This window comes from Physeter macrocephalus, chromosome 6 (genome assembly GCF_002837175.3).
Source record: "Physeter macrocephalus isolate SW-GA chromosome 6, ASM283717v5, whole genome shotgun sequence".
Taxonomy (NCBI): domain Eukaryota; kingdom Metazoa; phylum Chordata; class Mammalia; order Artiodactyla; family Physeteridae; genus Physeter; species Physeter macrocephalus.
In genome coordinates, this window is record NC_041219.1 from 1,737,962 (window position 1) to 1,765,848 (window position 27,887).

Below are 27,887 nucleotides of genomic sequence, written 5' to 3' on the forward strand. Positions count from 1 at the left end.
ACGAACCCGTGTCCCCTGCATCGGCAGGAGGATTCTCAACCACTGCGCCACCAGGGAAGCCCTATCCAATAGATTTTTAATATTTGCTTGACTTCTTCCTGTACCAGTATCATTTTCCCTCCTTACAAATGTTTTGTTGCTTTATTTAATGAACGGAATCTTTTACATGAAACAGTATTATTTTTGTACTTTGTAATCCAGTTTTGAAGCAAATGATACAGGTTTTAAAATACACATTTTTGGCTAGTTTTTTGAAAATAAGTAAATTTGTAATTGGGAATCATGGGTGTGTGTGTATGTGTACACATATAGTGTATTAAAATAGACTTGTTAAAGATTTGGGAAAACATGCTTTGAATTTAGAAAGATTTCTGTGAAGCAATCAGCAGTGTGTTAGCAGAACTATTGCCTGTAAGTAACTAGTAATAAGCAATTATGTTAATAGTAGACCTGCTTTAAAAATTAAAAACTTAAGTTTTCTCCTGAGTTTTGTCATCAGTTATTAGAAAATGGGCGTTTTATGATACAGGAATGCCTTACCTCGAGGGCCGGCAAACTGCAGCCTGTGAGCCATTTTTTGGTATGGCCTACTAGCTGTGTTTTTACAACGTTTTTAAAGGTTGCTTAAAAAAGTGACAGAGACCAGAAGTGTATACCGCTGCAAAATTTACTCTCTGGCCCTTTACAAAAAAGTTGGCCTACCCTTGCCTTACAGCTTTCCAGGTAGCTCCAAAAAGTGAACAGTAAAACACTTCAGACTCTTAAAATCAGGTAGATGCTGTATATGCTACAGTGTTAGCATGAGCTATTTAATTAGCATAAGCCAGAAAAAAATTCAACTTCTATGTCTATAAAAATTCCGTTTTATGATACTGTAGAATTCTAAGTACTATGTAGAATACTTGTGGAAGTAATAGCTTATTTAAGAACTCAACACCCTTTTTAATCTTTAATGAAGTTTTAAATAAATTACATTTGTTTTTTGAAAATCTGTATTCATAAAGGAACATTCCATGGTTCTGTTGTATTCCAGGTAGTCATTGGATATCCAGGGGTATTAACATAGGAAAGGAAAACAGAAAATGGGAAAAATAACGACGGATGCCCTTTTCTATCCTTAGTATTTTATAACTAGAAGTGTTAAGCTCTTTGTTCCTCCACATACTTAATTTATTAGAGTAGGTGTCCTTGTTAATTTGAACCATTATGTACATTTTTAAGGATAATTAATGAGGGTAGTAATTGTGTTTATAATGTTTTTAGCTTCCTAAAATTTTTATATTTAAATTATATAACTAGTAAACTTGGAAATTTCTTAGTTTTTACATTGTTTGACATATGTTTATAGTCTAGCCTTCTAAGTTCTGTGTAATAATGCAAACGTGTCATAATATTCTGCATACTGTATTAATACAAACTGAAGAGCATATATGTAAATACAGGTTAAATACAATGTATGTATTTCATTGATTTTTTAAAAAATCCACGTCTTTCAAGGGTGCTATCATGTCTTTGTCTTTGAAGGATAAAGTCTTTGAAAGAAACTAAATGAGTACAAAATCATTTTTAAAAACCAATACATTACAAAGAGGAATCAACACAAGGTCTTCAGCTCACATATTAATAACCCATATTAATATTGCTTTGTGGATTTTCAAAATCCTGTATAACTTGTGCTTTATCTAATCCTGATCCATGCAGTGTAACCAGAAGTATGTTCTGTTGGTGTTCCTTTATCAAAGCTTGAATCTGCTCTAATTTTAGAGTATGTGAATGTGCATTCTGTTTGATATTTAGTTATATGCAAAGTGATTTCTAATTTTATAAAAATTAAAACAGTAATTGCCTGAAATTGTTTTGTATAATCGCATAACATCTTAGGGCAATATTAAACAAAATTCACTTTTTCTTCGTTATTTTCTAGTTCTTACTCAAATGAGTATATATCTTTTATAGTTATAAATAAGCTAAATGTTGTATTTTACTTTTTAAAGCATATAGCTATTTAGCTCTCATCATGATCATTTCTAAATTCATAATATCCCACTGAAGTGATCTCACATATAAACCATTTCTCAATAATTAAATACTAACATTGGCTACAATTTTTTGATATTTATAAATATTGCCAAAATTATCACACTTAAAAAAATAACAGATAGCCTATAGTTATCTTCAGCATCTGAAAATCCTGGTAGTAGTTACACATAAGTAATGATGCCTAGCAAGATTAGTTCTGCTTCATAAAATTCTTTACTATACTTTCAAATTTGATATATTAAAATAACTGCCAGTTTCATATTAGGAAGTAAACTGATCAAATGAGAACCTTGTAATTTCCAAAGCTGTTGAAGAATATTTTGTTAAAATTCAATAGCTATTACTTAAACATTTTTAAGGGATTTTAAAAAGTGATTTCTTATTTCTACTTTTAGAAATTCATTTTTTGCGCTTCCAAAAGTACATGAAGACATACTTTTTGAATAGAATGCAAGCTCCATGAGCACAGGGAATTTCGGCTTTTTGTTTAGCGCTACATCTCTAGGTCCTAGAACAGTACCTGGCACATAGTGAGCCCTCGATAAATATTTTGAATGAAAGAATTTTCAAGGATGTTTATTTACAGTATTATTTGGTATACTAAAATTGGAAACACTTCATGTTCATTAATAAGGGGGTGATTAGTGTAAAATAACCACACAATGGAATATTATCTTGCTGGAAAAAATTGAGGTTGTTCCATGTGTACTGACACTGACATTCATGCCACCTCATTCTGTGAAAGAAGCAAGTAGAAAAACAGTATGTGTAATATAATACCACTTTTGTTTTTAATATTTTGATTTAAAAAATACATAATCCACTTATGCTCAGCAATTCTTAAACTTTTTGTACTTCTGAAATTACTGATGATTCTAAATGACATCTGTGGGCTAAATATGTATTTATTTATATTTAGATATATATTTGCCATGTTAAAGTTAAGACAACATTTAAAAATTTACTTATTCATTTAAAATAAGAATAATGAATTTATTACGTTAACATAAATACTGTATTTTTATGAAAAATAACTATATTTTCCAAAATAAAAACATTTAGTGAGAAGTGGCATTGTTTTATATTTTTGCAAATCTCTTTAATGTCTATCTTAATTAAAAATAACTGACTTCTCATATCTGCTTCTTCATTTAATCCATCGTGATGCTGTTTTGGTTGAAGTACCTCAAGAAAATCTAGCCTCACACAGATACGTAGTCAAAACAGGGAAAAGTATTTTAATTCTCTATTCCGATAATTGTAGATATTCTTCAATACCAAAACTCTACAAGTAGTAGTTTCTTAAGATTAGCGGCAATGTAGAATTTAAAACTATGTCAGCGAACTTTTTGTACTCGTACTTTTCATACTAAAGCCCTTTGGTCTGTTTTGCAGTTAGAATGGATCTTTTACCCATGCAAGATTTTATAGCTCATGATTGTGCATTTGGAAAATATTGGTTCACTGGTTATGCAGATCTTCCAAATGTTGACACATTTTATTATGCCATGCTCAAAAGCCACATTTGTTAATATCACAGCATAGTCTCATTGGAAAGGTTTTCAAGTATTGTGAAGTTATTAGGCTCATAGTAATGGATGGGCATTTTTTGAAATTCTACTTTTCACTTGAAAGCTTGAATTTTATCATTGATAACACAATCAGTTGTTTTTCTGGAGTTGATGGGCTTAACTTCATTCACTTGTTGAGAAAACGGCTGTTAAACATCCAAGTCTGAATAATTTGTCATTTGTTCATCTGCAGATAGTGTTCCATTAAAAAAGGGGGAGACTAATTTACTCTTAATCACAATGATACTTGAAAAGAAAATTATTATTTTTTAAATCTGTAAATAAAAAAATGAAAAGAAAACATAGCAAAATGTTCAGTGGTTATCTTAGGGTGGTGGGGAAATGGTGACTTTCTTCTTTTTTCTCCTTTCATTTTTCTGTAATGAATAATACATTTTTATTATGTTATATAGTTTAAAGTGTTATATAAAGTATGTTATTTATAGGATGCCTTACACATAACAAGTGGATGTGAATTATAAAGAATAGTTAGTTATTTTCTCTATTTTTCTTATTAGGATTTAGATCCTGAATATGAAGATATATTTAACATCTCATTGAAGTGGATTTTTGAAAATGGAAAAGATGTTGGAATAAGGTAAAGGATTTGGTTTCCACTTTGTTCATTTTGTAGTCTAAGAAGTGATTTTGACTCTAAACTCTCCCTTAATTATTTCTAAATAGGTGTGTTGGTAATGGCTCTGAGGAAGAATTGACAGATATAGATGATGTACAGTTTTTACAATCCACAAGACCACAGATGTCCTTCTGGTGTCGTTTTCGACGTGCTTTTATTACTGTCACCCACAGGTTATTGTTGTTATGCTTAGGTAAGTTGTGAGGATGAGAAAGCAGATACATTGTAGTCTAGAATTTTTGTGTCTGTATTTCACCAAATGCCAGGATTGAGAATATACTTCTGTGATAGTTGTCATTATAAATCACATCCAGAAGTCTTCAGTAAGGTATTATAATAATATTGAGGGTTTCTATAATGTCCGTATCAATCTAAGGGCTTAGAAAACAGTGCTGTGAGGAGAGGTGGGAATCAAACTTTGTCATGTGAATGTCACAGAAAAAGCAAATTTAGTGCATAGATAGAAATCTACTTTAGGAAATAGAACAGGAGGATACAAAAATTAAGCTTATTTTTAAAATACTATATTAGAAATTAACTTCATTAAAATTATTTTTAATTTAAAAAATACCATTAAGTGAATTAAAATTTTTATTCAGATTCCTAGATTTTATGTGACTATTTTGATTCTTAATAGGAATTTAGGAGATACTCATTTTTTTTTCTTTTTTCTGCCCAAGTCCTGTAAAAATAATTCAGGTTACTTAAATAAAGTTAGAGGTAGTCTGTTTACAGTCTCATAAGACTCACTTTTCTCATAGCTTAATGCTGAAAGAAAAAAGTTTGTGAAATATAGTTATGTTACTTTGTTTTAAAAAAAATAATAGAATTTAAATGTTCAGTTGTCAGCGTAATGAAGAAATGGTTTTTCTGGAGATATTAAGTGACACTCTGGGAAATGTTTAATATTAAATTTTTCTATGTAATTTGATCATGTAGCTAATTCAGACCACTGTCTTGAAGGCTTATTCCATTATCCCATTATGGCAGTTAAAATAGTCTCTGTAGAAACTGTCAAAATGGCTTTTTTTTGCTTTATTTTGTTAATACCACATTTAACAACTGACAAAATAACTTCAAGTTGCAGTGAATATTATTGAATGCCATTGACCACAGTTTTAAAAACACAATATATAAATATTGCAGGTGTAGTGATGGTTTGCGTTGTTCTGCGTTACATGAAATATCGCTGGACAAAAGAGGAAGAAGAAACAAGGCAGATGTATGATATGGTGGTAAAGATTATAGGTATAGTATTTGTAAAAATCTAAACTACTTCTAGAATAGTCATTATGTGATAAACTACATGATGTCCAGTGATTGCTTCATTTGTAAATTTGTTTGATTTACTTTCAGATGTTTTACGAAGTCATAATGAAGCTTGCCAGGAAAATAAAGATTTACAGCCTTACATGCCTATTCCCCATGTGCGAAATTCCTTAATACAGCCTCACGACAGGTGTGTTCAACACATTATGAGTTGAAGTAAATCAGAATGTTGGTATCTTCTACAGTCATGAAAATTACACTGAGAGTTGTGACCCTTCTCAACTAGACCTGTTTTATTGTACAGGCTTTATTTTTGTACTTTAAACTCTTTTTTGAATTTTCATCTATTATCTTCCTGATTTTGGGTGGCATAATAGACAACTGGATTTCAAAATATACACTTTTTTTTTTTTTTTTTTTTTTTTTTTTGGTGGTACGCGGGCCTCTCACCATTGTGGCCTCTCCTGTTGCGGAGCACAGGCTCCAGACACACAGGCCCAGCGGCCATGGCTCACGGGCCTATCTGCTCCGCGGCATGTGGGATCCTCCCAGACCAGGGCACGAACCCGCGTCCCCTGCATCGGCAGGCGGACTCGCCACCAGGGAAGCCCCAAAATATACCCTTTTGATTCTTTGTTTTCAGTGTCTACCTTATTTCCTTTAATTCTGTCTTGATAAGGAAACAGAGACAGAATAGCCAGAGATGTTTTATTAATAATGTTTTAGAATACTTTCTTTTGTTGTTAATGAAGCTTTTTAAATAAAAGAATTAAGCAATAACTTCTTGAAAATAAAAGATGATGTCACAGTCTAAAGCAACATTCTTACCCTAGCAACACATCAGAATCACCAGTGGAGCTTTTGGGCGGGGCGGGGTGGGGGGGAATACCAGTGCATTGTTCCAAATATAGTGTCAATCTGAGGTGAGGTTCAGTCATCTAAATCTTTTTGGAAAAAACTCCTCCATAAGCAGTGATAAGAACAGCCCGCGTTAAGAGTAACCACTACCTTCAATGACTAATATTTGAAAAAGATGACAAGCCAAGATGATAGTAAAGTTGTCATTTTCCTTCAAATGATAGGAGAAAAATGAAGAAAGTCTGGGATAGAGCTGTTGACTTCCTTGCTGCTAATGAGTCTAGAGTTCGCACGGAAACACGAAGAATAGGTGGTGCAGATTTTCTAGTTTGGCGGTGGATCCAGCCTTCTGCATCTTGTGACAAAATATTAGTAATACCTTCTAAAGTGTGGCAAGGTCAAGGTATGTATTTTTAAACAAAAAAAATATATAAATGTAATTTTTTCAAATGCAAAAGTCTTACGTGTTTAAAGTAAAATAGTACAACTGAAAGATGTATGAAGGCAGAGCTCCCTTCCAGTTCCATCCCATAGAAGGAATCAGCATTAGCTTCTTACATGTCCTCCCACTTTTCTCCTTGCTAATATAAACAACATGGTTTGTCTTCACTGTGATAGAATTCTAGATACATTACGTTGATTTTTTTTTCCTCTTTCACTTACCAAAGCAACTTAGTATATTAAAGATCTAACTGCATTCTTTTTCCCTGATTTTTTGTGCAAATAAGACACATGTAATTTGTTTTGTATTTAAAACATGTGTAAGTGGAATCATAACTTTTAACTGCTCTTTTTTCAATTTTTGCTTGCCTTTCTCTTTTTCGTTAAGAGTCTTCCGCCTGCATATCCCATGCCAAGTAGCTTTTGTGGGTATCGTTCCATATTTTTCTTAATGCTTGCATAGTTGCAAAAACAGGTATTTATAAGTTTATAAGAGGGTTTGGTGTTTGGTTGCCTTACGTACCCAAAGTGATAACTGTTACCTCATTTGAATTTTTTGTATCTTAATGGTTATTTGCAAAAAGAAATCTCATGGCTAGTTTAATTTGTATTTCAGAACTAGTAATGAGTTGAGTTTCTTTTAATCTTGTTGGATAAAAAGCATATTTATCAATGCTTGCTAAACATAGACTATATGGGAAAAGTAGGTTAATTGTTTTGAAATTGAAATAAAATAAAATCCAATCTCTTCCTGATTTTCTGTAATTGATTTTCACTTTCAAGGAGCTTGAGTAATAGTTTATATAATCGTGGCATAAAAATAAAGTTTTTATGTTGCCAAAATGACACTAAACCATAAACTATTTGCTTTAGGGTACATGCAGAAGGGTCCTATGAAACCATAGGCTGTCAGTCAGATCTGATTACCTTAGTGCCTTATAATGATGCATGTGGAGTCTCAGCCTAATTTCATCATAGAGCTAACAATTGGTGCTCATGTATGCATCTGAAGTTCTAGGCCATTGTTTTTGTTCATATGAATTTTTTTTTATCATTATAGTTATCTTATTTTAAAATAAGATATTTAAAATAAGTGAGATTTTCAAGATGAATCCAAAGGCAATTTTCAACTAGATAATCCATGTTCTTAAAAATTAGTAGTGGTATGATTTATTTAAGTGTGTTAAATTGGACACTTTATAATCTCTAGGATTTAAAACGTCAGACTATTATTTTCACTTTATCATTATCTTTAGCTAGGAAAAGACTGTGCAAAAATGATAAAATACAACTTTAGGTCAGTTATAGTAGTAGTTAAAACTCAACCTGAATTAATACAATATTTAAAAAATCTCCAGCTACTTTTTTAAAATATATTTTTTAGAAGTTTTATTTTTTAAATTAATTTATTCATTCATTTATTTTCGGCTGCGTTGGGTCTTCATTGCTGCGTGCGGGCTTTCTGTAGTTGTGTCAGGCGGAGGCTACTCTTCGTTGTGGTGCACAGGCTTCTCATTGCAGTGGCTTCTCTTGTGGAGCAGGGGCTCTAGGTGTGTGGGTTTCAGTAGTTGTAGCATGTGGGCTCAATAGTTGTGGCTCATGGGCTCTAGAGAGCAGGCCCGGTAGCTGTGGTGCACGGGCTTAGTTGCTCTGTGGCATGTGGGATCTTCCCGGATCAGGGCTCGAACCTGTGTCCCCTGCATTGGCAGGCGGATTCTCAACCACTGTGCCACCAGGGAAGCCCTCCAGCTACTTTTTATGTGTTAAGTGTTTTTTCCAGGTTTCAGTGTATTAAGTGTTTGGAAACTATATGCCAAGTACTGAGCTACGTTAATTTGCATATTTCTAAATAGGCCATGGAAAGAATTGTAAATTTCATCTCTTTTCTTGACAGTCTTTGATAAACAGTTACAGTGATTAGGGGTTCCTGGACCTAGAAAGGAATTGAGAGTAAAGTAAGACACCTGCTACTTAGCAAATAGAAAAAAAGGTGTAATGGCTGAGATAATTTTAGCCTGAAGGCAGAAAATCCTGAGAACACTTGGTAACTATTTACTTGAAGTATACCAATTCAATTTTTGTATGGTTGTGGTGATAAAATGGAAGTCTTTAGATTTATAGCAAGAAAGACTTGAGCTCTTTTAAAAATTTCATCATAAGAAGAATTGTTACAAAAAGCTCATAATGAGAAGTTGCTGGAATTTTCTTAATGATAGTTATGCATCTTTTTGCCTCATTTAAGAACATATAGCTCTAATACAGAGAGAATTTAGTTTTAATATTACTTACATTTTATGCTATTAAATATATAGTCTAGGGCTTCCCTGGTGGCGCAGTGGTTGCGTGTCCGCCTGCCGATGCAGGGGAACCGGGTTCGCGCCCCGGTCTGGGAAGATCCCACATGCCGCGGAGCGGCTGGGCCCGTGAGCCATGGCCGCTGGGCCTGCGCGTCCGGAGCCTGTGCTCCGCAAGAGGCCGCAGCAGAGGGAGGCCCGCATACCACAAAAAAAAAAAAAAAAAAAAAAAAAAATATATATATATATATATATATATATTCTATTTAAGTGTAACTAAATGACTCTGACCTAGCTTTTTAAAATGATTAATACATAAAATAAGTTTTGCTTTCATTTAAATATATCTGAACACAAATGTTGTACTGTATAAAAATGGGCGTATACTAGAGGCTTCTGATGGTTTTTTTATGGGAACAGATAGTTTAACTTACTAACAAGCTTAATGTTTCTCCCCTTATAAATGCAGTGGTTTAAAAGGTATATGTCTGGGGAGTTCCCTGGTGGCCTAGTGGTTAGGATTCCTAGCTTTCACTGGATTTCAATCCCTGGTCAGGGAACTGAGATCCCATGGCCACGCAGCATGGCCAAATAAATAAATGGTACATATCTGGAGGGTTGGTAATTACAGTAGTCTTTTGAGTTCACTACCACTACAAGCTGTTGTCATTTAATGATACTTTTCCCAAGTAACTGTTAAATAATCAGCCTTATTGAATTTTTTTCAATTTCTAAAAGGTAGTTAAATATAAATTCAGTGATCATATAACATTAGTATCTCTAAAGGTATTTTATTTAATTAATTTATTTTTATTAAAATTTTTTTAACATCTTTATTGCGGTATAATTGCTTTACAATGGTGTGTTAGTTTCTGCTTTACAACAAAGTGAATCAGTTATACATATGTTCCCATATCTCTTCCCTCTTGCTAAAATTTTTAATTTAATTTTATTTTTGGCTGAGTTGGGTCTTCGTTGCTGTGCGTGGGCTTCTCATTGCGGTGGCTTCTCTTGCTGCGGAGCACAGGCTTTAGGTGTGCAGGCTTTAGTAGTTGTGGCACACGGGCTCAGTAGTTGTGGCACACGGGCTTAGTTGCTCCGCGGCATGTGGGATCTTCCTGGATCAGGGCTCTAACCCGTGTCCCCTGCACTGGCAGGCGGATTCTTAACCAGTGCGACACCAGGGAAGTCCCTAAAGTTGTTTTAAAGTACCAGTTTGCTGGGGAGCCATATAATTATTTATGCTTCTGACAAATGTAGTGTTTGGTATAAACAACATTCATTTGAAGGACCCAAAGGTAGTTCCTGAGGTACTTGAAATGTATCATTCAATAACTCCTGTATCTTTACATGGCCATGGTAATTAGGGTTTAGTTAGGGAGATAAAGCTTATATCTTAAAAATCAATTTGATCTTTTGGACTACTTTCTGATTAGAGTTGGCCAGGGATAGTTTCTCCCAGGTCTGTTATTTTGTGGAAACTTGGGTCTAGGCTAGGATAAGGTGGTATGAATGCTTCTGTTTTCTCTGGTTCATCCCCCGCTGGCCCAGGCCATTATTGGAATTTCAAGGAAGCAGATTGTTTGCAGCTAAAAGGTCATCTAAGAACAGAATCTGTACACTGGTAGAGAAGTTCGGAAGGTACTAGATGTTCACAAACCTTCTTGATCTGAGATTTGGCAAAGATTTTTCCTGTCTAGTGACCATTCCTCCACACCATATCAGGCACTGTTCAGACATTTATACTCCAGATGTTTCTTATCACTGACAGTTCTGAAATCTTTAATTGATACGCTCTGGTCTTTATCATAAACTCATCCTTTCAACTTTCCTGCTTTATGTATTTGGGAACTCCAGAATCTGATTCTTCAATGCACCTACTTTCTCCAGTTCTTCAGCATTTCTCCTATCTTTACTTCTTTTCCTGTGCATCTTAGTTTTCATGATCCGTCTTTTCAATCACTCTCTTGCTAGTACCCTTAAGTCATCACTTGTCCTTCATCTTACCCTGGTATATTCCAACCAAGGATGAAACTGTTTATCTGTGCCTGTCTGTATGCAAATGGCTGAGCATAGCAGGAGAAAGTCATGCAACTTGGCAGACTGGTACCTTTATAACTAATCAACCTCAATTAGGTTTTCAGTACTACCTGCCTTTCTTATTCTTACCATTTTTTACTAGTCACTTCACTTACCTACTCTACTCAATAACAATTTTATATTTCTTCCCCTCTTTTCAAACATTTTGCCCTTCTTCTCTTCTAATTCTCAGCTGATGACTCAAATAGAAGCAATCAGATTGTACCTGCCTCAAATTTCTACCACCAAATTCATAGAATTACCAAAATCTACACTCATCCTCACCTCCTCTTGCAATTGAGGAGCTGTCTCACTTAACAAAGATCCGAGCCCTTCTCTTCAGAGGATCCCTCTGGATCCCATTCCCTCTGGCCTTCTCAAGTGTCTTCCCTTACTGTGTTTTAAATCCCTGCCTCTCTTGGATCTTTTCGTCAGCACTTAAACATACTATAATCTCATCTTTAAAACACACTGGTGCACTATACATTGTCCTATAGCTGTCTACCTATTTATAGCCAAATAGCATTAAACAATTTACTCACTGTCTTTACTTTTTCACCTCCCATTTATTCTTCAGCTGACTCCAATCTGTTTTCCATCCCCATCATTTCAAGGAAACAGCTCTCAGATTTCAATATTGCTAAAGTCAGTGGACATTTTTCTTTCCTGTCTTTATTTTACTGAACAGTATTAACAATTGAGCCTGCCTTGGAAATTTCTTGTTTTGGCTTTGTGGTTGCCACTTTCTTCTGGTTTTCATCCTACCTCTTACCCTTTCTTAAATCTTCTTTTCTAGATTTTCCTGGCCCTTCTAGGTGTTGGGGTTTTTCCAGGCCATCTTTCATCATTCTCCCTGTCTTCCCAGATGATCTTATGCTGCAACTTCATTTTTTATATATATGTTGGTAACTTTCAAATTTATATCTTGCACTAAGTCTTCTGTTCTTTTTAGATTTTTATACCCAGATGTTACTAAGAAGCACTGGAAATTCAACATGTGCATGAACCTAATGTCTTCTCTCTCCAAACTGACCTTTCCTCCAGTGTTCTTGTCTAATTAATGATACCTACCCCTCCTCAGTTGGTTCTGTCATAAACCTGGGAGTCATCCTTAATCTCTCCCTTAGCCCCCACATGTGCAGTCTTTAAACAAGTCATGTCAAATCTATTCCATAATATGTCCTTATTCTGTCCAGTTATTTCCATCTGTATTGCTGGCCTGTCTTATCCACATTACTATCATCTCCCTCTTAGACAACTATAATAACCTCCTAACTGGTGTCCTTGCATTCACTTTTGCTTCCATCTAATTGATTCTCCACATAACACTCTATTTAAAAATTTTATAATTTTAAGAGATCTCATCATAGTATTCCTCTCCTTAAAACATTTCAGTGGCTTCCCATCGCTTTTATGGTAATGTCTAAGTGCTTTAATGTGGCCTACATGGTCCTCCATAATTCAACATCCCCTTCTTCAGGTTTATCTTTCTATTGTCCCCACTCTAGTCACAGTGACTGTCTTTTAGTTACTCGAATCAGGTTTATCTTTCTATTGTCCCCACTCTAGTCACAGTGACTGTCTTTTAGTTACTCGAATATACGAAGTTCCTTCTTGCCTTGGGCTTTGTACAGCTGTCACCTTTTCTTGAGATGTCCTTTACACCTCTCTTTACTCTGCCTATTTATATTGTATTTATTCTTTAGGTCCCAGCATAAATTATACTTCTCCTTGAAGTGTTACCTGATATTCACAGATTAGCTTAAGTTACACTGCGAGCTTTCTGTACTCTTCTTTCTTAGGATTTACCACAATTATGATTTCTTGGGTGACACTGTTTTTCATCTGTCTCCCCCACTAAAGTCTGTGAGAACAATGACTGTGTCTGTCTTATTCACCTTGATTCAGGGGTCTGGCTCATAATAAAAATATGCAGTGAATATTTTTTGAATAAACTGAATGGCTGAATACTTTTCAACAAAATGGAACAATGGAAAATAGTAAAACTAATTTGTTTTTTTGTAGCATTTCATTTAGATAGAAGAAATTCACCACCAAATAGTTTGACGCCATGTCTAAAGATTCGAAATATGTTTGATCCAGTTATGTAAGTATTATGACAAAAGGTACATGTAATTTTTATTTGGAATATTTGGCTGAAAAATGCATGATACTCTTATAATGCTATGCCTGTAACTGAAAAATCTTTTACTTCTCAATCTCTAACTACCGAAATGTTCTGTTTTTCTCATTTCTTCTTTTTTGTTAAATTTCAAGCAAAGGTTTCACCAAAAGACACAGGTGTATAATGATTTGTAAAACTTTTATAAATCTTTGCTTTCACTGGGAATCCCCATAGCAGATAAATGCTTGAGTCAAATTAATGACAGATAGGATGACAAACAACAGTACCCTTTATTAGATGTATAAGTCGTGTCTGCCACCGTTCTTTGCCTCAGTAGGCAATATAGATGGAAATATCTGCTATTTTAAAATTTCCAAATCCTACTCGTAAAAAGTTTTCTACAAAAATGTACATACCTTCCCCTCTACAAGACTTGTCCATTTACTGTTTGAGAAACTTTTCTGTCTATGTAATTACAACAACACATGAATCCAGAAAATAGCACAGTCAAAAGTTATTGCCTTAGAATCCATAATATTTCACATATAAGCTGTAATAATCTTTAGAACTTGCTTTCTAGAGGTGACTACTTATCTCTCCAATGATAGGACAAGTCAAATTCTGTTTTTTAAAAAAAGCTGACAGTAGAAATTGTATTACATATAAAATACCCATAAGTCCCACCTGATAGCTCATTTATTTCAAGAAATAGTTGATATGGTAAGAGTCCAAATAAGTGACAGCAAAATTGTAAATGCGACAAAGCACTGTCAGTATACACACACACACACACACACACACACACACACGCACGCACGCACACACATGCATACACATCCCCTCCATCTTGCAGAGGTAGAAACAATTAACGGTGTGGTGATCCCTCTATTTGGAATCTTACCTCATACCGTAGGGATTAGGAAGTCTATGCCAGTCCAGTATTTTATTACCTGAGATGAAGATTTACAATTTGAAGTGTAACAGCCTTTTCCTTGGACCCACCATCTATATCTCACAAGAAAAACAAATGTGCGTTACTGTAGCGGGAACTCTTTCATAATAGTAAGGTGACTTATTTGTACAAAATGTTTGTCCTATATTCACGCTTCTATTATTTTGGAAAAAAAAGAAGCTCAGAATACACTATATACTAAGAATTTTCCTTAAGTTTAGGAATTTGAAAATGTCATTAAAAAATAATACTTTACTTTTACAAGTTTACTGTAACTCATTAAAGTGCTCATTAACATTTGTCTAGATAGAAAAGAGAAATGATTTTAAGTATGTAGGATTTTAAATGTAAAAATGACAGCACATTTATTCTGCTATAGTAGGCTGATCCTTCAGTGCCTCAGCGTGTGCATTCTTAGACTGGAAAGTGAGAGCAGGTCTGGGACTTCTGAATGTTAATTATGTTTTAATCTACCTACTGTTAGTAACAAGCATTTATATACTGTTAATTTTAACTATATGGTTTTTAAACTGTCCCCATTCTAGTTGGGTATATATATTGTAAAAAACAAAAGACTTCTTCTGAGTAGGAATATAGCTGTTGATTTTTTGTTCTTTTTTCCCCCAGCTGTATTGAGGTATGATTGAAAAGTAAAAGTTTTATATATTTAGGTTGTACAACAGATCTTTTGTGGGTTTTTTTTTTTTTGCTCATTCTTTAAAAAAATTTCTTTTTATTGAAGTATAGTTAATTTACAATATCATGTTAGTTTCAGGTATATAGCACTGTGATCCAGTTATACATATATATGTGTGTATGTATATATGTGTATATATATATATTCCTTTTCAGATTCTTTTCCCTTATAGGTCATTACAAAATATTGAGTGTAGTTCCCTGTGCTATGCAATAGATCCTTGTTGTTTATCTATTTTACATCTATTTTATATTTATTTTATGTATACATTATATATAATGTATACATAATAATGTGTATAAGTATATAGTGTATATAGTGTGTGTAAATTAATCCCCCAATCCTAATTTATCCCTCCTCCCTTTTCCCCTTTGGTAACCATAACTGTTTTCTTTGTCTGTGAGTCTCTTTCTGTTTGTAAATAAGTTCATTTGTATCATTTTTTAGATTCCACATATAAGCAATATTATATGATATTTGTCTTTCTCTGGTTTAGTTCACTTAGTATGATAATCTCTAGGTCCATCCATGTTGCTGCAAATGGCATTATTTCATTCTTTTTTTATGGCTGAGTAATATTCCATTTATGTATATATACAACATCTTTATCCATTCATCTGTTGATGGACATTTAGGTTGCGTCCATGTCTTGGCTATTAATAGTGCTGCTATGAATATTGGGGTGCATGTATCTTTTTGAATTATGGTTTTCTCCCGATATATGCCCAGGAATGGGATTGCAGGTTTACGTGGTAACTCTATTTTTAGTTTTTAAGGAACCTCCATACTGTTCTCTATAGTGACTGTACCAATTTACATTCTCACCAACAGTGTAGGAGAGTTCCTTTTCCTCCACACCCTCTTCAGCATTTATTATTTGTAGACTTTTTGATGATGGCTGTTGATTTTTGTTTTCATTAATTTTTTAGGGAAATAGGGGATCAGTGGCATTTGGCAATTCAAGAAGCAATTTTAGAAAAATGCAGTGATAATGATGGCATTGTTCACATTGCAGTAGACAAAAATTCACGTGAGGTAAAGTAACTTTTACTATTGAATTCTACGTTTGGGATTTGTTGCTACTAAACTAAGACTATTTATTTTCTTTCTTCCCTTTTTATTTTTTTAAAAAATATCACAGGGTTGTGTATATGTTAAATGTCTGTCTCCAGAATATGCTGGGAAAGCTTTTAAGGCATTGCATGGCTCTTGGTTTGATGGTAAGAAACTTGAGTATGACAAACATTTTGAAAAGATAAATTATGGTTTACTGTTAAACTATACCAGATTTTAAATTAAAGAATCTTAGGTTAGCATTTTTAGAGTAATAATTTTAGATTATTTTATTTGTGTTTTGTGTTCATATATCTTTTACCACAGTTTGTTTTCTATTAAGCACATTCATACAGATCTAAAATATTATTTTTATCTTACAACAGGGAAATTGGTTACAGTAAAATATTTACGACTAGATAGATATCACCATCGCTTTCCCCAAGCTCTTACTTGCAACACTCCCTTGAAGCCATCAAATAAACATATGAACTCTATGTCTCATCTTCGTCTTCGGACTGGCCTAGCCAATTCTCAAGGAGGTTCCTGAAAAGACTTTCTTCCACTCCTAGGACTGTTCTTTACAATAGGAAAATTCGTGTTTGGCTTCGTCTCCCTTTTTAAATGCTTTTTGTATGTAATATTTTTATTGAGTACAGATCTGTTTGAACGTTCCAGAAATCTTAAGGTTCCAAAGGGACTTAGCAGTGAAGCAGCAATGCTGAGTAGATAGAATAATTGTTTCATTCAGTTTTTGGAGCTCAGTTAAGCCAATGCACTTAAAGTTTTGCATGAGGAACATTGACCTTATTAAGCATTTTCAGATGTGGTGGTTGTTATTTTTGCACCAAGAAGTATTTGGATAACCACACAAAAGCATGGTGAAAAGGCTTCTTGTATTTCCATAATTTCCTGTAAACTAATGTTGTGAATTTTTGTATACAGTCACCTACATAGTTCCTTACAGGCTAATGTGGTAAAACTGTTAATTTCCCAATTTAATCTTAGGTTTCTATTGCTTGTAAGAGATTCATTTGCTATAGCTGGAATATGGGAAAATCAGTTTGGGTTTAGTGGTTACATATAAGTATAAGTGGATGTACATGTACTTAAACTGGCTTTTGTATATATGTATAAATGCTGGTGATGGCGAAAGTAGTCTTGTTTTGTGAGGATGTCTGCATTAAAGCAGTAAAATAAGCTTCCTATTTTATTCATAATCTAATGTGTATATATATGTATGTGTATATATGTGTGTATGTATATATATATGTATGTGTATATGTGTATATATACACACACATATATACATATGGCTGTACTATCATATAGATCAAACAGCCAAACACCTGGAAGTATTAGATAAAAGTTTAAAATATCTTTTATAGGTTTTATATAAAAATGTCTGAGTATGATATTGTGTGAAAGTTCCGATACCAGTTGTAATGGATTCAAATTTATGTGAGCAATAAAAAAGCAATTGGCAGATATTGGAAAAGTATTTTGTGAAAAGCTGTATTTATTATAAATACTAGGGCTATGACATAGTACCATTGGGATTAAGTCATTTTCCCAATCTATTTATAATTTAATGAGATGTTAGCTTCCCTGTTGTATGTCAAGTTTAAAGCAGGGCACATTGTTGCAGCAAAATGTGTATTTGAGAAATTATATTTGCAATTTTGGGTCATGAAAGTTTGCAGTGTAGTAAAATGCAGGAGTGATGGTTGCTTTGTGCCTCAGTATTTACTTTGTTTCAGTGAAGTTACCTTATTACTGTTTATGATTTCAGATTAAAATAGTTACGGAGCAAAGTTTACTTGTAACGTAACAATTGGCTTTTTAAAAATAACCTGTTGATATGTCATTGTCAGTCCAAATGAATATGTGAAACAGCTGGAATTGTACCAATTTTGATTTTGTTTAAAGCTCAGTTTTCTTTTTTTTTTTTTTTTTAATTGTATATGTGTTGGGTTTGCAGCATGAACTTGCACAGTTAATGCACGTTTTCTGGTTAAGTAAACATGATGCACACTGTTCTGTAACAGAAAACCCTATTGTGCCTTACCTATGTGCTTTTGTGGGCACCATGTTTATGAAGAATAAAAAATGATTTGTTATCTGAAGAGAATAAATTTTAAATTCTCAGTTTATGTCTCAGATGCTAAAGTGTGAAAAAATATATATAATATATAAAATAACCAATCTTTCTGTATTTTATGTGCATCACAGTGATTTATCTGTGCTTAGTGACCCCATCTTGTGACCTGTTACAAGAGTGAATGTAAAAAATAGTTGTGGCATTTTAAGAGGTCGCCTTTTGATGCAGATGCATCTTTTTCTTGCTTCTAAAACATATTCCATGTAAACATTGTACATTTATTATTGTAATATATACTTTTATGCAGCTTATTTTACCTGAAACTGTTAAGCCGACCAAGATCCCTCCCTGCAAGACAGATGGGAATGTGTATAATAACTAGATATTTGAGAAGTTCTGAAGTTTGATGTAATCTGTTACTTGTCCTGTTTAAAAAAAGGAAAAAATTCTAATTAAAAATTTATTAGGTTTTTTTTTTTTAAATGCGTCTTGGCTTTAAAAAATTTTTTTTAAAGTTCCCTGTGTCTTTATTTTATTTTATATTTTTAACCAGTGAAAATAGATGCCTTTATTTTTAATCTTTTTTGGTACCTGTAAATATATGTATGCTTATAAAAATAGATGAAGACCTGAAGTTAATTTTAACCATCCATTCCTCAGCATCTTTTCTTTATGAAAATGTCTTTGTCTAACTTTCAAGTGTTTGGCTTAAAGTGGGGCAAGAATGTAAATCAGATGTATCACTAAAGCACTACTTAGTTTAGCTAGACTTTTTTTTTTTTTTTGGCTGCGTTGGGTCTTTGTTGCCGCATGTAGGCTTTTTCTAGTTGTGGCAAGCGAGGGCTACTCTTTGTAGTGGTGCACAGGCTTCTCATTGCAGTGGCTTCTCTTGTTGTGGAGCATGGGCTCTAGGCAGGTGGGCTTCAGTAATTGCAGCACCTGGGCTAAGTAGTTGCGGCACATGGGCCCTAGAGTGTGCATGCTTCAGTAGTTGTGGTGCGTGGGCTCAGTAGTTGCAGCGCACAGGCTCTAGGGCACATGGGCTTCAGTATTTGTGGCTCGTGGGCCCTAGAGCACAGGCTCAGTAGTTGTGGCACATGGGCTTTGTTGCTCCGTGGCATGTGAAATCTTTCCGGGCCAGGGATCGAACCCGTGTCCCCTGCATTGGCAGGTGGCTTCTTAACCACTGTGCCACCAGGGAAGTCCCATCTAGACAATTTTCATAGCAAGACTTTCTCAAAGGAAGCCATTCTTTTACACGTTCTGGCTCAAACTCCTTATCATAAAAAAATAGTTTATGGGCTAGCTACTTTGAGTAGCATTGGTTTAGATTTTTCAATGGTTTAATCAACTAAAAAGAAGACTTGACTTAGTTGGTAGACTTTTATTGGTTGTTAACAAATGTCAGACACATATTAGGAATGCAAAGATGAAAAAGACATGGCACAGTCTTCAAGATGGTCACAATCTAGAGAACCTAGGGCAGCTAAGTTAAAAGATAGTGTGGAAAATATAGTGAGAGAAGAAAGCAGAATAAATTCTGGGAGATTAGGGCTTCCCTGGTGGCGCAGTGGTTAGGAATCCGCCTGCTAATGCAGGAGGCACGGGTTCAAGCCCTGGTCTGGGAAGATCCCACATGCCGTGGAGCAACTAAGCCCGTGTGCCACAACTCCTGAGCCTGTGCTGTAGAGCCTGTGTGCCACAACAACTGAAGCCCGCGTGCCTAGAGCCCTGCTCTGCAACAAGAGAAGCCACCACAATGAGAAGCCCGCGCACTGCAACAAAGAGTAGTCCCCACTCGCTGCAATTAGAGAAAAAGCCCACGGGCAGCAGCGAAGACCCAAAAATACATAAATTAATTAATTAAAAAAAATTCTGGGAGATTAGAGAGGTAGCTTATGCATCTTAATAGATTGGGAAGACATCAGGGCAGATGAGGTAAAATTTATCAGACACTTCTTAATTAGTATAGGTACAATGGTAAGTCTCTTGTGAGCTCTCAGGGAAGCTTCTGTTCTTGTGATGAGCTCATAAAAATTAATGTGTTGGAACCTGAGTTATTATAAAATCCATTTTCATGCTCATTGGTTGGTAGAAACCTGAATATCTTGTGAATATTGAAGCCTGATATTGCACTTTGTTATATTTTCCTTGTGTGGATGACAAGTTGTGATTTCCAAGTGAACAGTGTCTTGATATATCATGTGCCCAGAACATTTCCTTTAATAAGATTGACCTTGCAATTCTCATTTCCTGCTCCTAGTGACATTACATTACTGTAGGTCATCTACATGGCTTCTTCACCCTTTTTTCCTAGACTTATCTCGGCAAGTCACTTCTTCCAGATGACTCAACAAAAGATGCTAAATCAAGCAGAATTTTGGCAGCCACTCTTTTGGAAAGGATGCTCAAGAACAGGTACTTAACTGGAAATTAGAAACCGGAAGTTGTGCTTTAAAGAAACTGAATGTCCATAATGCTCATTCTACTGGTCTAGTGAGCATAACTAGCTACTGCCTTTAAGCCCCACTGGGAAACTTTATGACTAGGAATACATCCTGATGGTAGATTTCTGTACCCAAGAACCTCTACCAGGGGCAGCAGGATAGACTCATTTTGTTGATTCTTGGACTTTAATGCCAGTAGAACCTGAGTACTTAGATTTACCGTTTCTTCCATGGGTAGACATTGGAGACCTGCACATGCACCTTAAAGTTGGAAAGAAGGCTGTCTGGGCATAGAGAGCACATGAAAAAAGATCGATGAGAAACAACCTAGTGCATGTATAAACTACAAGCAATTTCTTATGGTTGAATTAGTACAAGACAATAAATAGAGACAGGAAAGGTAGGTAATGATCAGTTCATGGAAAGCTTTGTAGGTCACATTCTGAAGTTTGGATGTGGGTTGTTAAATGGAGATCAGGTGAGGATTTTTTGGGATGAAAAATGGAGAAAGGATTTGAAAAACAGAGATAAAATGGGAAGGACTTGATGAATTGGATATTGATAGAGAAATTGATGTCCAGTTTTCTAATGTAGGAACTCTAACCATCCCAACATTTGGAGAATAGGTGATAAGTAACAAAGTGGATGGGAAAAATGATAAACTGAATTTTTGGATACTTTGAGATTGGGATGGAATATTTATCCATCCCAGTATTCAGGTGGATGTTTCTAGTAGGTGATTGGATTTCCAGTTCTGAGGTATTTTGAGAAAAATCTGAGCTGGAGATACAATTTGGGAGTTAAAACCACAGAGGTGAATCAGATGACCCAGAGAGAGAGAGAGTCCATATAGAGACAGAAATTTAGTTTAATCCTAATTCTACCATATTTAGCTATGAGGGCCTTAGGTGGAGGTTTGGGTTGGGGTGAAATATTAAGAAAATTTCGAAACAAATTAAGAAGGTGGAATTTGAAAAGGTCTTTGAATGGGATGAAGTTGAAGTAGAAATTTAGTATGACTATCACATTTCTGGCTTGGGCAACTGGTTAGATGGTGGTGACGTTCCCTAAATTATGGATGGGCGGTTGGCGGGAGCCAGATGCGTCAGAGTGCTAGATAAGACTTCCCAGAATTGCAAATGTTAGGCAAAATAATCCTTCTGACTTTTATTTTTCTGTTGTAGGACATTGTTGGAGGAAGGGTGATAGGGGACAGTCTTTGAGAATCTCTCTCCAAAAAAACAGAACTGTTAACTTACATAATGTTCTAGCATTGTCTGTGATTCTCTGGTATTCATTAGAAATTTTCCTGATTTGTAGAAAATGAGATGTTGAGTAGATCTGTAAACCTGTGACTGTCAAAAGAAGGAAAAAGTACAAAAGTTGGTTTTTAACTAGGACTTTATAAACGGTTTGCCATGCACCCAAAGCTAGGAACTTTGTTGATGTGTTATACATTTATAAAGCCTTTGTAAACTAGTCAAGTCTTATAGGCCTGGAAACCATTTTTTTTCCTTGGTGACTTCATTATTGAGTGAATTAAAAAATTTAACTCCAGAGGGCAGTTTTATTTTTATAGTTCCAAATGCTACAATACTTCCTTTTACTTAAAAAAAATTTATGTGGACATTTTGAGATTTCAGTGGCACTTTATATCCTACTGAGTAATAGCCAAAACTCAAGTTGGTCTTTAAGGCCTGCCTTTATCTAGACCAGTGCTGTCCAATACTTAATATAATGTCAGGCATGTGTAATTTTATTTATTTATTTATTTATAATAAATTTATTTATTTATTTTTGGCTGAGTTGGGTCTTCGTTGCGGCGAGTGGGGGCTACTCTTCGTTGCGGTGCGCCGGCTTCTCATTGCGGTGGCTTCTCTTTATCGCGGAGCGCGGGCTCTAGGCGCCTGGGCTTCAGTAGTTGTGGCTCATGGGCTTAGTTGCTCCGTGGCATGTGGGATCTTCCTGGACCAGGGTTCGAACCCGTGTCCCCTGCATTGGCAGGCGGATTCTTAACCATTGCTCCACCAGGGAAGTCCAGGCATGTATAATTTTAAAATTTCTGATGGCCACATTAAAAGAAGTAAAAAAAAACAGGGAGATTAACCTTAATACATTTAATTTAGCCTTACATATACAGGATATTATTATCTCAACATGTAATAAAAGCTTTTATTAAATAATGAGCTATTTTACATGCTTTGACATCTAGAATATAGATTACTCTTACAGCTAGGGTGACCCCGTGTTGTGTGACTTACAGTGCTAAAACTTGTACAGATGGTCACCTTATTTACAGCCCATCGTAATTCAGATGCTGCATTTTTATTGAAAATACTTGGTCTATATTTAGGTTACATAAAATCTACTGTTTGAAAAAGTTTATTCATATATGCAGGCTCTTCCAAATATACTTCAAAGTGTTCCTATAACTGAATCAGGTATCAGTTGTTAAATTTACATTAATTCAAATTAAACCTTCAGTTCTTCAGTTGTACTAGCCACATTTTAAGTGCTCAGTAGCCACACGTAGCCAGTGACTACCATGTTGACAGTGCCAGTCTTGAACAACCTGTACCTTTCTATCTATCCTAGTCTTCACCCAGCCACCGTGCTCCAGCTAGACTGCACTGCTTGCCCTTCCCCTTCATATCTAACTTTTGCTTGATTCTGCCTTTACTGGCATTGTTCCTGTTGTTCTTTTTGCCTGAAACATCCTTCGTTTCCTGCTTCTGTATACCCAAATGTTGCCCATCCTCTAGAATCCTATACAAATGCCTCTTCCAGGAAGTGGTATTGATGACCCCTGGTTGGAAGTAATTCCTATCATGTACACTCCTGAAATATTGATATTCATTTTCACTTCTCATGGTTTTGGCAGTTTCTATCTTGTATTATGGTGTTCTCAATCCATTCTAGTTTGGCTTCTGTCCTCATTACTCCTCTGAAATTACTTCTAGAGATCAGCACATATTTCCTTTTGCCAAATTTAATAGTCTTTTCTGTGTCCTCACCTTTCTTTGAACTCTCAGCACCATCTGACATAGCTGATCATTATCTCCCACTTTACATAAAAATTTTTATTATGAAATGATTCACACATATTAGAATATATATGAAGTATATATTTGACTTACATTTTGAAGTACAACATCGTTTAAAATATAGAACATTAACTTTGAGGCATCTCTGTGTGTCCTGGATACTTCTCTCTCTTTCCTAACTCCCAGATGACCACTATCCTGAATTTTGTATTAATAATTCTTTATTTTTCATTATAGTTTTACCACATATTAATGTTGGTATTTATCCATTCAACTACGGACATTTAGATTATTTTCACTTTTTTACTATTATAAACAAGGCAGTTATGAACATTCCTTCTTGACTGTGATTCCAGCTGCACATATTCAAGTTTCTCTAGGTCAGTGATACTCAAAAAGTATGGTTCTTTGTTTTTTTTTGCAGTACGCGGGCCTCTCACTGTTGTGGCCTCTCCCGTTGAGGAGCACAGGCTCCAGATGCGCAGACTCAGCGGCCATGGCTCACGGGCCTAGCCGCTCCGTGGCATGTGGGATCTTTCTGGACCGGGGCACGAACCCATGTCCCCTGCATTGGCAGGCGGACTCTCAACCACTGTGCGATCAGGGAAGCCCAAAAGTATGGTTCTTAAATCAGCGGTATGAACATCACCTGGGAACTTGTTAGTCCAAGCAGATTTTGGGCCCCACTCCAGCAAATGTGAATGGACTAAATGCTCCGACCAAAAGACACAGACTCACTGAATGGATACAAAAACAAGACCCATATATATACTGTCTACAAGAGACCCACTTCAAACCTAGGGACACATACAGACTGCAGGTGAAGGGATGGAAAAAGATATTCCATGCAAATGGAAATCAAAAGAAAGCTGGAGTAGCGATACTCATATCAGATAACATAGACTTTAAAGAATGTTACAAGAGACAAGGAAGGACACTACATAATGATCAAGGTATTAATGCAAGAAGAAGATACAACAATTATACATATATATGCACCCAACATAGGAGCACTTCAATACATAAGGCGAATGCTGACAACTAAAAAAGAGGAAATGGACAGTAACACAATAATAGTGGGGGACTTTAACACCTCGATCAGGGAAGCCCAAAAGTATGGTTCTTAAATCAGCGGTATGAACATCACCTGGGAACTTGTTAGTCCAAGCAGATTTTGGGCCCCACTCCAGCAAATGTGAATGGACTAAATGCTCCGACCAAAAGACACAGACTCACTGAATGGATACAAAAACAAGACCCATATATATACTGTCTACAAGAGACCCACTTCAAACCTAGGGACACATACAGACTGCAGGTGAAGGGATGGAAAAAGATATTCCATGCAAATGGAAATCAAAAGAAAGCTGGAGTAGCGATACTCATATCAGATAACATAGACTTTAAAGAATGTTACAAGAGACAAGGAAGGACACTACATAATGATCAAGGTATTAATGCAAGAAGAAGATACAACAATTATACATATATATGCACCCAACATAGGAGCACTTCAATACATAAGGCGAATGCTGACAACTAAAAAAGAGGAAATGGACAGTAACACAATAATAGTGGGGGACTTTAACACCTCATTTACACCAATGGACAGATCATCCAGACAGAAAATTAATAACGAAACACAAATCTTTAAATGACACAAAACACCAGATAGATTTAACTGATATAGGATATTCCATCCAAAAACAGACTGCGTTTTCTTCTGTGTACACAGAACATTCTCCAGGACAGATCACATCTTGAGTCACAAATCAAGCCTCAGTAAATTTAAGAAAATTGAAATCATATCAAGCATCTTTTCTGATCACAATGCTATGAGATTAGAAATAAATTACAGGGAAAAAAATGTAAAAAACAAACACATGGAGGTTAAACAATACATTACTAAATAACCAAGAGATAGATCACGGAAGAAATCAAAGAGGAAATAAAAAAATACCTAGAGACAAATGACAAAACACGTCGATCCAAACCTATGGGATGCAGCAAAAGCAGTTCTAAGAATTTTATAGCAATAGAATCCTACCTCTAGAAACAAGAAAAATCTCAAACAATCTAACCTTACACCTAAAGTAACTAGAGAAAGAAGAACAAACAAAAACCCAAAGTTAATGGAAACAAATCATAAAATCAGAGCAGAAATAAATAGAAACAAAACAATAGCAAAGATCAATAAAACTAAAAGTTGGTTCTTTGAGAAGATAAACAAAATGGATAAACCTTTAGCCAGACTCATCACAAAAAAGAGGGAGAGGACTCACTAAAATTAGAAATGAAAAAGGAAAAGTTACAACACTGCAGAAATACAAAGCATCATAAGAGAATACTACAAGCAACTCTATGCCAATAAAATGGACAATGTGGAAGAAATGGGCAAATTCTTAGAGAGGTATAAACTTCCAAGACTGAACCAGGCAGAAATAGAAAATATGAACAGACTAATCACAAGTGATGAAATTGAAACTGTGATTAAAAATCTTCCAACAAACAAAAGTCCAGGACCAGATGGCTTCACAGGTGAATTCTGTCAAACATTTAGAGAAGAGCTAACAGCAGACCTTCTCAAACTCTTCCCAAAAATTTCACAGGAGGGAACACTCCTAAACTCATTCTACAAGGCCACCATCACCCTGATACCAAAACCAGACAGAGATACTACAAAAAAAGAAAATTACAGACCAATATCACTGATGAATATAGATGCAAAAATCCTCAACAAAATACTAGCAAACAGAATCCAGCAACAAATTAAAAGGATACACCATGATCAAGTGCGATTTATCTGAGGGATGCAAGGTTTCTTCAATATACACAAATCAATCAATGTGATGCACCATATTAACAAATTGAAGAATAAAAACCATATGATCATCTCAATAGATGCAGAAAAAGCTTTTGACAAAACTCAACACCCTTTTATGACAAAAACTCCAGAAAGTGGGGATAGAGGGAACCTTCCTCAACATAATAAAGGCCATATATGACAAACCCACAGCAAACATCATTCCCAATGGTGAAAAACTGAAAGCATTTCCTCTAAGATCAGGAACAAGACAAGGATGTCCACTCTCACCACTATTATACAACATAGTTTTGGAAGTCCTAGCCTCGGAAATCAGAGAAGAAAAGAAATAAAAGAATACAAATAGGAAAAGAAGTAAAACTGTTTGCAGATGACATGATACTATACATAGATAATCCTAAAAATGCCACCAGAAAACTACTAGAGCTAATCAATGAATTTGGTGAAGTTGCAGGATACAAAATTAAAGCATAGAAATCTCTTGCATTCCTACACACTAACAACAAAAATCAGAAAGAAATTAAAGAAACAATCCCATTCACCATTGCAACAAAAAGAATAAAATATAGGACTTCCCTGGTGCTGCAGTAGTTAAGAATCTGCCTGCCAATGCAGGGGACATGGGTTTGAGCCCTGGTCCGGGAAGATCCCACATGCCGCAGAGCAACTAAGCCCATGTGCCACAACTACTGAGCCTGCGCTCTGGAGCCCATGAGCCACAGCTACTGAGCCCATGTGCCACAACTGCTGAAACCCACGCGCCTAGAGCCTGTGCTCTGCAAAACATAAGCCACTGCAAGAAGAAGCCCACACACCACAATGAAGAGTTGCCCCTGCTCGCCACAACTAGAGAAAACCCACGTGCAGCAATGAAGACCCAACACAGCCAAAAATAAATAAATAAAAATAAATAAATTTATAAAAGAAAAAAAGAATAAAATACCTAGGAATAAATCTACCTAAGGAGGTAAAAGACCTGTACTCAGAAAACTATAAGACACTGATGAAAGAAATCAAAGATGACACAAACAGTTGGAGAGAGATATACCATGTCCTTGGATTGGAAGACTCAACATTGTGAAAATGACTATACTACCCAAAGCAATCTACAGATTCAGTGCAATCCCTATCAAAGTACCAATGGCATTTTTTACAGAAGTAGAACAAAAAATCTTAAAATTTGTATGGAAACACAAAAGACCCTGAATAGCCAAAGCAATCTTGAGGGAAAAAAAATGGAGCTGGAGGGATCAGACTCCCTGACTTCAGACTATACTACAAAGCTACAGTAATCAAGACAATATGGTACTGGCATGAAAACAAATATAGATCAATGGAACCGGATAGAAAGCCCAGAGATACACCCATGCACCTATGGTCAACTAATCTATGACAAAGGAGGCAAAGATATACAAGGGAGAAGACAGAGTCTCTTCAATAAGTGGTGCTGGGAAA

General features: G+C 35.3%; 1 protein-coding gene and 1 long non-coding RNA gene across 5 annotated transcripts in view; one reads left to right on the forward strand and one right to left on the reverse strand.

Moving 5' to 3' along the window:
* LEMD3 (LEM domain containing 3) overlaps nucleotides 1–27,887 on the forward strand; it is a 91,360-nt gene that overhangs the window by 52,014 nt on the left and 11,459 nt on the right. Inside the window, exons 5-13 of one of the 3 annotated variants that reach the window (XM_028490351.2) lie at nucleotides 4,130–4,209; nucleotides 4,296–4,441; nucleotides 5,395–5,496; nucleotides 5,605–5,707; nucleotides 6,600–6,778; nucleotides 13,215–13,296; nucleotides 15,893–15,998; nucleotides 20,435–20,535; nucleotides 20,803–20,930. In XM_028490351.2, the coding sequence (XP_028346152.1) occupies nucleotides 4,130–4,209; nucleotides 4,296–4,441; nucleotides 5,395–5,496; nucleotides 5,605–5,707; nucleotides 6,600–6,778; nucleotides 13,215–13,296; nucleotides 15,893–15,998; nucleotides 20,435–20,535; nucleotides 20,803–20,830 (927 nt within the window). In that variant the 3' untranslated portion in view covers nucleotides 20,831–20,930. Of the gene's footprint in view, nucleotides 1–4,129; nucleotides 4,210–4,295; nucleotides 4,442–5,394; nucleotides 5,497–5,604; nucleotides 5,708–6,599; nucleotides 6,779–13,214; nucleotides 13,297–15,892; nucleotides 15,999–16,104; nucleotides 16,184–16,402; nucleotides 18,615–20,434; nucleotides 20,536–20,802; nucleotides 20,931–27,887 lie in introns of those variants that run through there. The other 2 variants (XM_024122871.3, XM_024122872.3) reach the window with 2 other exon arrangements.
* LOC112064694 (uncharacterized) overlaps nucleotides 22,542–27,887 on the reverse strand; it is a 25,833-nt gene continuing 20,487 nt past the window's right edge. For both annotated transcript variants that reach the window (XR_003680057.2, XR_002891607.3), the window contains one exon: nucleotides 22,542–22,626. This is a non-coding gene — a long non-coding RNA (uncharacterized lncRNA). The remainder of the gene's footprint in view (nucleotides 22,627–27,887) is intronic.